General features: G+C 30.2%; 1 protein-coding gene across 1 annotated transcript; it reads right to left on the minus strand.

Moving 5' to 3' along the window:
• Positions 1-1,305: 1,305 nt before the first annotated feature.
• LOC133834669 (probable polygalacturonase) lies at positions 1,306-4,449 on the minus strand. Its single transcript, XM_062264344.1, has 6 exons — positions 4,292-4,449; positions 3,832-4,194; positions 3,180-3,300; positions 2,870-3,044; positions 2,682-2,752; positions 1,306-2,241 (listed from the first exon to the last, which is right to left on the minus strand). Exons 1-6 carry the CDS (start codon positions 4,310-4,312, stop codon positions 1,547-1,549), a joined length of 1,446 nt encoding a protein of 481 aa, XP_062120328.1. The 5' UTR covers positions 4,313-4,449; the 3' UTR covers positions 1,306-1,546.
• Positions 4,450-10,958: the final 6,509 nt, after the last annotated feature.

Below are 10,958 nucleotides of genomic sequence, written 5' to 3' on the forward strand. Positions count from 1 at the left end.
AATTAAATATTTGGTCAATATAATCCACTAATTCATCATTTGATATAATCCCATTCACTTAAAAAATACAAATACAAATTTCTCTTCTAAAATCAACAATATGATCCATATATTTATCAGTTCACAAAATATTAATGCAGAAGCCAACATGGACTTAAGAAGATCTGAAACACTAGAGAGAAAAGTGTCTGTCTATTTGATTTTAATATTGGAATTAGATTTTAAGTTTAAAAAGTTTTATTATTTTATTTCAAGGTATAATTTTAATATATAATAGAATGAATTATAGTTCTATAGTATATATAAATAATCTCTATATATATGACATCCAAACATAACGTTGACATAAATATATATTTACATGGCTACATAACATATATATAAAATACAATAATATTTAAAAATGAATTAATAATAATAGAAATAAAATAAGAATAGAAAAATTCATAGTGTAGAGAGTAGTATAGATGCATAAACTATTTTTAACTGTTAATATATCTCACAATGCCCTTTGGTGAATTTGATTAAGAAAAAGAGCTTCAATCACTCGATAAAAAATAAAATATCACACAAATTTATAAGATAAAAAAAATAATATGTATGCCTTTATTATTTTTAAATAAATATGATTTAATTAATTAATTTTTGTTTAAGTTTATGTTTGTTCTAGTTTTTGAATTTGACAGTGACAACAAAATATTATATATTATATGTTTAATATAATATTAAGTTTAAGTTTAATTAAATTTTATTTATGTTATAAAATATATAGTTTTATTATTTTTAAATAATTATCATTGTAAAATATCTAAAAAATATCTTATGTTTGCAATATACCGTTAAATATAAAAATATTTTGTTGAATATAAGAATATTTCATTAAAGTTAACGGAAAAAAATAAAAAAAATTATTAAAATCAAGAATTTCCGTTATCTATACACTATTATATAGAAGAGATTTCATTTTTAAAATTTGGATTGAATTTTTAAATAAAAAATAAATGAATTGTTAATTAATTTAAAAATTTTAGTATTTTTTTTATTTTCTTAATCATTCATGATCTTTTTATTCTTTGAGGTTTGAATTAATATTTTAAGAAAAATAAAAAGTGATTTTTTTTAATATTTAATTTTATTTAAAGATGCACAATTTAATGGTGGTCAAAGTCTTGGGTAAAAAATACAAATTTTTATGCCACATCATCATTTAAATGGTGAAATGGAACAAAAGTTAACAAAATGACTTTGTTTTTGTAAATGTAATAGTTCAACGGAAAATTTTAACCCTATATTTTAGAGATACGATTTGATAGTGTGAAAATTCACCAGAAAAAATGTTAATTATTTAAAATGACAACAGAGACATCAAATTTAATGAAATGAAAGAATATTTCAATTCATTCAAATAAATGAGTATTTTATGTAGATAGCCGTCACAACCATGCATGCATTTTTCTTCTTTTGGATCATATATATCATTCTATTTAATAATGATAGGCACTCCCACACTAATTAATAGAAACATGCATGTTATGTAAAAAGCAAGCTAGGAATAGTACGAACAAGTCTTTAAAGGAACATCTTCAATGGGCAACTTATCCTCAGGAAATGGACAATCAAACTTGGTTGGATTCTCAGGCAACAAACTGCATGGCTTAGGTGTAACATTACTAGTATGCCCCTCCACATTGCTGCAATTCCACAACAGCTTCTTCACCGGTTGTGCCAGTGTCATCGCCATGTTCGATATGCAGATCCCCTTAAACGGGTCTCCATTGATTCCGTCCAGTCTCGCCGGATAAGTCACGTTTTCCGCCACCCAATCTCTGTAGTTTATGGCGCTTATCTCCGGCATAGCTTTCGGGTCGTAACCCTTGTCAGGGTGGGAGTTGTACGAGCCGGTCATCCAAAACACGTACTTCATGGTCTTGATGATGAATCTCCGGGCGAAGATGTCCTTGACGTAGGCCCCACGACCCGGCGCCGTTTTGATCCTCACGGCGGATTGGGTGTTCAGGGCCGTGATGTCTTCGGCTCTCACATCTCGGATTCCGCCGGACATTTCGCTGCCGAGCGCGATGGTGGCGCTATCGGGGGAAATGCACGTGACACGTCGGATGACGAGGTGTTCGGTTGGCATTCCCACTTTGATTCCGTACTGATCCCAACCGCTCTTCACGGCGATGCAATCGTCGCCGGAGACTATGAAACAGTCTTCAATTCGAGTGTTTGTACATGAATCTTGCAAACAAGAAGAAAAACCATTATTAATGTTATAAAAAAATTTTGATTTCATCCAAATTAATCTTTTACATTTTTTTTTTATGATATCAGTGATTGTCTATTTATTTATTTTGCCATATATGATTATTAGACTGAATAAGTATGTATTTAATTGAAATCTAGCCAAAGGAACGAATAATATTGTAATTAATTTACAAATTCACTTTCCTAAATTTGTCATCATCAAAATGTGTCCACAGAGGGATACTTAATAATATTATAACTAATTTTAAGATTTTTTTAACTCATAAAATAAACATATATAGTATGAATATTATGATATAAACATGTTTCACTGCTAATTCTATATTAAGACATAGTAAAAAAAAGTAAAATAAAAAGCTCCTAAATACAGAAACAATAAAATAACAATGAGAATTGTGAGAGGGGAAACAAACCAGGGTCTATTCCATCTGTGTTAGGAGAGTCAATTGGGGCAAGAATTGTGAGTCCTTGGATTACTACATTGCTGCACATTAATTACCCAAATCACATACTGTATAATATTATTATATACTGATACTGTTTTAATTAGTTTTGGTATGAAGAATAAAAAGATGGGGTAAGGGAAAGTAAGTAGTCAAACCTTGAGTAAATGGGATGAACAAACCAAGAAGGAGAATCGATCAAAGTGAGATTGAAGATTTGGACTTGATCAGAGTACAAGATCTCAATCAAGTACGGCCTCGTTGCATTTAGCTGACCAGCTCGGAACTTGGTCCACCATGTTGAACCTTGCCCATCAATGGTCCCATTATGACCTTTTTCAATTTTAAAACCAAATAACAATTAACCCCCAAAAATCTATATATATACGCTAATAAAAATAATAATATTATTAGTTAGTACAAAGAATGTTATCAATAATAATGGATTTTAATTAATTAATTAATTACCAGTAATAACGACATCAGTGAGATTTGTTCCGTAAATTAGACTGCTGAACCTTGCGTTTGGGGCATCTCTTCCTACTCCATAAGAAGGCAAAAGCTCCACATATGGCCATTCTGACTCATCCTATCAAAAATAATAAATATGACTTTTTTTTTCTTCATATATCAATATAGGAATAACAATTATTTTGTCTTTTTGTACAAAAAAAAAAACAATTATTTTCGTATAGCCGTATAGGCAATGATTCCTGTGATCATAATCAACATTATAATACCGAGGTACATATAAAGAAACAAACTTCAAGGTAACGTGAAACACATGCAATTATAGCTAAACACACTCATTCAATAAAATATCCAAGTTTTTTTTAATCCAAGTTATTATTAGAAATTATTAAATCGATATCGTCTTGTCTCACAACCTAAAACATTGAATGTAATATGTCCACAATCCCAAATTTACCTCATATATTTTCTTAAAATGAAATATATCTTTCATTCTCATTATTAATATCCACGTGGCGGCCATGCCAAGTTGTGATGAGCTGTAGAAAATCTTTATATTATTGATTTATGTATATTTTTTCTTAAAAAAATGGTTCAAAAAGATGTGCAGTTATTTTCCGAACAGAAGTTATATATGTAATGTATAAACCTGGGAGCCAAGAATAACGGCATCTTTATGGAGAAAAAGAGTGAAGTGGCTGGTGAGATTGAAGCTGCCGGTTAACCATTTACCGGGAGGAACAATCAGCTGTGCTCCACCGTCCGATGCGAGGGGGCTGAGATGATCAACGGCGGCCTTGAAGGCTTTAGTGTTGGAAGTGATTCCGTCGCCTACGCCACCAAACTCCGTCAAAACTGCGCTGTGTTTCCGAGCACTACACACCACTTGACCATCCGTCTCATACTTCTTATTATTCTTGTTCCCACCTCGCCCTTCTATGCACGTACTGCATTCTCCTAAAATCAACACTAGGACTCCAAGTACACAAATCAATGATCTTTCAATCTTAATCTGCGTTTACAAATGTGAAAAAAAAAATCAATAAATAAATTATATGGAGATGGAGAAAGGGTAGGTAATATTAAAGGAGAGAGAAGAAAATACATACATGGGACTTTTTGGACTCCATGGCTGAATTGGATGGTTTTGATTTGAGATATGTGATTGAATGAATTTATAGAGACTATTTGAGGACTATGTTTGGAAGTTTTTTCAATTGGGGCCGATTTTTTTGTTTGAGAGAGGATTTTTTGGTGTTGATTTTGGATTCTATGGGTAATAAATGGTTAACGTAACTGAAGATATTAGCTTTTAAGATAATATTTGAAAAACAAAGTAATAAAGCAACTTTATAAAAACAAATTTGACGTGTAAGCAAACTGCCTATATATTTTCAAACAAATTATAATATTTTTGTCCTCTAATTGGTTTTTTTTTTCTCCATAACATTATGTTATTTTTCAAACAAAAGCTCACATATGATACAAATATGAAACAAAAATGAGGCTTGCATATTCCTTCATAAAAAACAAAAAGAAAAAAGAAACATTGCTTTGCATATCGGATTGAGTAGTTAAACACATTACTCAACTCAAGTGTCAATCATAAGTTGACACTTAAATATTATGACGATTAATTTTTACAAATAAGAACATGTGGAATAACTTTTTTTTCTCATTTTAAATTGTAATTAAAAAGTAATTGATCAAGTAAAATGTGCCAATTTTTTAAGCATATCCCATTTGAGATCATTCCTTTGAAAGCAACGTTACAAAGCCTAGAATGCCCGTTAAAGTGGTTTTTTGTTTTCAAAGAATAAAAAATTATACAAAATGCAGAGGGCAACTCCAACCCGTTGCACAATTTTTGTGTTAAACCACACAGTTTGAGTGCTATATTATTTTTTTTCAATTCAACCACAACACTAAAAATAATATAAAAAATATATTTTCTAATAAAATATTATATTTCTTTACAACTTAGTTTTAAAATACAAAAAACATTATATTTATATTTAAAAAGTTTAATATTATATTCCCTTTACAACTTAAAAAGTCTACAGTACCCAGCATATTTGCTAGAATATTGTAGATTGCAACAAAGATAAATAGGGGGAATTAGAGTTCGGTTGGGTTGATGTCTTTTGTGCTATTTTAACACAATAATTATGTTATAGCATCCGGTTGGAGACGCTCTAAGCATGAGCAGATGTATCGTCTATAACTATAAAATATATATTGCTTATTTAATGTTGGGTTTATATCATTTCACCTTCTCTTGTTTTGTTTAAATACTCACTAAAATTTTAAAGAATACTGTACTACACTCATTATTTGCAAATGTGTATGAAAAAAACCTTCAATTAATTTTTGGTGATTTTTTTTTTAATAAATATCAAACGAAAGCTAATAGAAATTTATTTATTTATTTAAAATACTAAACTAGTTTTGAAAGAAGCCGTTGCATATAAAAGCTTAAAAAACTACAATCGAAAATACTAAAAAATTAGTTTGTTTTTCTTTTTTTTTTTTTAAAAAAAAAAAAACTAAAAATGAGTGTGATACAATGTAAAAGGAATAAATGCAATATATATATATATGTAAAAGGAATAAATGCTAATCATATTGATTTTTATGTAATCTATAATTATTATTTATTGCTATTATTGTAATTATGAAAATTTATTAGTGTATAAAAGTTTTTTTTGCTTTTACAAAATAGATTTGCTTATTTTATGTATGTAATCGAATCCAATTATATATATAGTTGTTTATTTGAAAACTTATTTATTTTCTTTTTCTGAAAAAAACATAAAATTCTATTAGATTTTGTTTAATATCTGTTATAAATACTAATAAATAAAAAATTTATTAAGAATATTTTTGTTTGTTTCTTAAAAAAACCAAAATTTAATTGATGGGTATTTTTATACATTTTTGCTAGTATGTTTTAAATTTCAGAAGTGGAAGTAGGTATTGTATAAACCTTTTAATGTTTAATGAAATATAAAATTATAAGTTGCATACAAGCAACATCGCCCCGTGTGGCAAAATTTATACTTTTGCTTATAGCTAAAAACATAAGATAATGAAATATTTAATTTATTTTCTTTATGTTTGGATAACTATTATACAAATATATTTTTTTTAATAAAAATTTATCTTTTAAAGTGTTTGGATATTAATTAAAATATATATTTATGAGTAAATTAAGAATAATAAAATTATTCTAATTTAAAAAACTTCTCAAAAAGGTCTTTTTTCAATTAAAAAAAAAACACTTTTTATATTTTATCCAAACATTCTCAAAAGTACTTTTTTTAATCCTAGAAGCTAAAAACAACTTAAAAATAAGCTTAGCTGTAAATCCTAAAATTGGCATATTTTATAGAAATATCTTTTTAATTAAAAGATCAATTTCTGTTTCCTTTTATTGTAATTTTCGGAAATTCACTTTCCCTTTTTGTGAATTTTTTATTATATTAGCTTCATTGTTTAGCTTTATATTGTCTCAATTTTATTATAAATGGAAGTTATATCTTGCAAATATTCAGTTCTTACCCAAAGTCATTTCTGGAATATTTGATTGTATATTTTCGTGCAGCTCAAGAATTGAAATTCAGGAAACTGAATCTTTAATATCATTAATTGTTCTTTCTATTTTGAGCTATTTTTTATCCGACACTGAACTGTCCCCACCAAAATCGTATATGTCGGATCATCATCTTCTAAAAAAGGCAACTATTCATCAATCAAGAATATCTTCAATTATTCTTGCCTTTATTAGGAGATTCTTTCCCAGCCTTTATGAGCACGAAAAATGACTCTATAAATAGGGCTCTAAAGGCAATGAGAAAAAGTGAACTCTTTTGTGCATAACTTGTGAGTGTATTGTAATATTTGTGAGAGTTCCTTATTTGTATTCAAGATCATAGTATTCACGTGATCTTGTAGAAATATGAGTGTTTAGATTTTTGTGGTGAGTTTATACCAAATACATGAGTGAATACACATTGTAATTTGAACACAACTTTTATAGTCTTCGGGAGAAGATTTTTACAAGCCTTGCGTCGGGGGGATGCAAGCACTCGCTGGCCATTGAAGGGAGTTCAAGTGGTTGAGAGTTTCAATCAAGATCAGATTAGTGAAGAGAATTACAACAAAGTTGCGACAAATCTCAAGAGGGAGTCTTGTTTTGTTTAAGTCAATATTTTGTACTTGTGATTCTTTATTAATTGGTTTTATTCTCTGGGCGTGGCCCTAAGGAGTAGGTCATCCGAAAAAGTTTCTAAACCTTATAAAAATTCGTTGTGTTCTTTATTGTGTTCAGTTTCTGTCGTGACAAGTTCGGATTTTGTCCCGAGAGAACTACAATCTGTTTAAACAGTTAATTACCATTCCGCACTTTAATTAATTCACATGGTTTAATTAATTTGGTAATTACTAAAAATGGAATTTCAATTGGTATCAGAGCGGGTCACTAAACTCTTAGTGAGATTTTGTGGTTTTCCGTTTGTTTTGTTTCTTGTAAAATGTCTATCTTTGTAGAAGGAGGATCTATTAGTCGCCCTCCATTACTGAATGATACAAACTATCCATACTGGAAAGTAAGGATGAAAGCTTTTATCAAATCCCTTGATGAAAGGGCTTGGAGATCAATATTAACTGGTTGGACACCACCTGTCGAGACAGATTCGAAATCCGGTAAGACACAGGTAAAATCTGAACTGGAATGGTCTAATGAAGAAGATAAATTGTCAATTTATAATAATAAAGCTTACATGCAATTTTTAATGGTGTTGGTGAAACTTATATAAAATTGATTTCCTCTTGTGAGTCTGCTAAAGATGCTTGGGAAATCCTTCAAACTCAATTTGAAGGAACCACTGATGTTAAGCGATCTAGGCTTGTAGTTTTGACTCCTAGATTTGAAAATATCCGCATGTCAGAAAAAGAAACCCTCACTGAATTTTATGAAGAATTGTCTGACATTGCTAATGAATATTATGTTTTAGGAGAAAAGTTGTCTGACTCTGTTTTTGGTTAGGAAAATTGTGAGATCTCTTCCTGACAGGTTTCAATCCAAGATCACAGCCATTGAGGAGGTAAAGAACCTTGACACCTTGAAAGTTGAGGAATTGATGGGATCTCTTCAAACTTTTGAACTTAATCAAAATATCCGCCATCAAGAGAAACCAATTGCTGTGAAAGAGAAATCAATTGCCTTGAAATCTTCCAAAGAGAAAATAGAAAGCTCAGATGAGGAAGATGATGATGAAATGATCTTGTTATAAAAAAAATTAAGAAGTTTATGAAAAATATTGGTAACAAGAAAAACATGTATAAATCCTCCAAAGGTAATAATTTTTCAAAACCTTTTGAATCTACTAATAACAAAGGTATTCAATGCAGGGAGTGTGAAGGTTTTGGACATATTCAATCTGAATGTGCCAATACCTTAAAGAAAAATAAGAAGGTCTTGGTAGCCACTTGGAGTGACAAGGAATCTAAAAGTAGTGATGAGGAAGAAAATTATAATCTTGCCTTAACTTCTGCTTTTTCTTGCTTACCTCTTTCTGTGCAGGTGAATGAGAACCTTGTTTGTTTAAATAATACTATTTCAACAAATGAGGGTTCCCATGGTGAGTCAAATGAATCTGATTTGGATGAGGATTCCTTGAAAGAATCATACAAAAACATGTATGATCAATAGTTAAAAGTATGTTCAGATAATCGTTTGATGGCAAACAATAACAAAGTTCTCAAGAAAAGAAATGAAGAACTTGACTCTCTTGTTAAAAAATATGAAATTGAGGTTGTTGCTAAAGATTCTGAAATCAATTGTTTGTCTAATGAAGTTGATAAAATTGTGAAAGGTGTCAAATTGCTTAATCATAGATCTATGGTTTTGGATGATTTTCTACTTGCAGGTCAACAAGCTTGTGATTTTTCTAGATTATGATCAAATGGATCTAAACCTAAAGGAAAAATAATTTATACTTCTGGAAATATTCATATTGTTTCGACAACTGGCCCTTTTGCAGGAACAACTCAAACTCATGTGGCATCATCTTCTCAATCTGTCAAAACACATGAGAAACAGACCAAAAGTTTCGAGAATAAAAAAACTGGTCATTTTATTCCAATTTGCAATTTCTGTGGAGTGAAAGGTCATATTCAACCTAAATTTTTTACCTTGATTAATTTTCTTCAAAAAAATTACTTTAATCATCATGGTAATTTGAGACAAATTCCCTTGAAGAAAAGGACACGACCTAAGAAAGTTTGGGTGAATAAAAATGAATTCAAATGTCTTGCTGCCTTTACTTGTCTTAGAACATGTGCTTTTAAGTCTTGGTATTTTGATAGTGGTTGTTCTAGGCATATGGCAGGTAACAAAAGCATACTCACTGACTTCAAGACTTTGAAAAATGGGAAAGTCACATTTGGAGATGGTAAGTCTTGTAAGGTACTTGGTAGTGACTACCAAAGTTGCAAAATGTTCTTTTGGTTGATGGACTTAAAACTAATCTAATTAGTATAAGTCAAATTTGTGACCAAGACTTGATTGTAAATTTTTCTCATGATAATTGTTTTGTGCTTTACCAAAATGGAAATTGTGTTTTGAAGGGTTATAAATCTGTTGACAATTGTTACACATTATCTCCATCACGCAGTTGTCACACAAATACAAGGAGTGATACTAATTTGTGTCATGAAAAACATGGTCATGTGGTTTTTTGAAAATTTAAGAAAAATTGGAAGTTTGAGTCATGTTCATGATTTACCGAATTTAAGTAAATATTTTTTTTGGTAAATGTGAGCCATGTCGATTGGGAAAACATTTGAAAATTTCCAATGAAAAATGTTTTAATGTTGGAGTGTGTGCTCGCTTCCAAGGGAACCCCATGGAGTCTCATGTGACTGCTGTAGAAAGAATTATTCGTTATATCAATAATACTCTTGATTTAGGCATTTGGCACTCCAAGGAAACAAACTCTAACATTGTGTGTTATAGTGATGCAGATTGGGCAGGAAACTGATGATCGCAAAAGTACAAGTGATGGCTGTTTTTACTTGGGAAACATTTTGGTCTCCTGGCACAGTAAAAAACAAAACTCCATCTCCTTGTCAACTAGGGCTGTGCAGAAATTTTTACAACCCGAATAATCCGCCCAAACCAACCCGAAAAAACTGCCAAAAAACGCAACCCGAATAAACCGACCAAAATTTAAACCGCCCAATTATTACATTAGGCGGGTTGAAAATAATTATCAACCCGCCCAATTAAGAATTTATTATTTTTAATATATTCAAATAAATATATAAATTAATTAAGTTTTGTTTTAATTTTTTACTATAATTTAAAATATTGTTTTAAGCTTAAAAAGATAAACTTCACACTATTAGTACTAGTATTTAAAAGAAAAAAATTACAAAAATGTAAAAAAAAAATACCACTTTTGTTTGGGCGGGTTGACCCGACCAACCCACCCAAAAAAAATACAATTTCGGTTTGGGCGGGTTAACCCGACCAACCCGCCCAAATTATTGGACGGGTTAAATTTTTTTTTTTCTTAATTGGGCAAGTTACGGGTCACTTTTGTTAACCCGATTATGACATTGGACGGGTTAAAATGCCTTGTAACCCGATCAACCCGCCCAATGCTCAGCCCTATTGTCAACAGCCAAAGTTGAGTACATAGCTGCTGGAAGATGTTGTACTCAACTTTTGTGGATGAAACAAATGTTGGCTGATTATGGGTTTGATCTTAA

The sequence above is a fragment of the Humulus lupulus genome, chromosome 5, assembly GCF_963169125.1.
Source record: "Humulus lupulus chromosome 5, drHumLupu1.1, whole genome shotgun sequence".
NCBI lineage: Eukaryota > Viridiplantae > Streptophyta > Magnoliopsida > Rosales > Cannabaceae > Humulus > Humulus lupulus.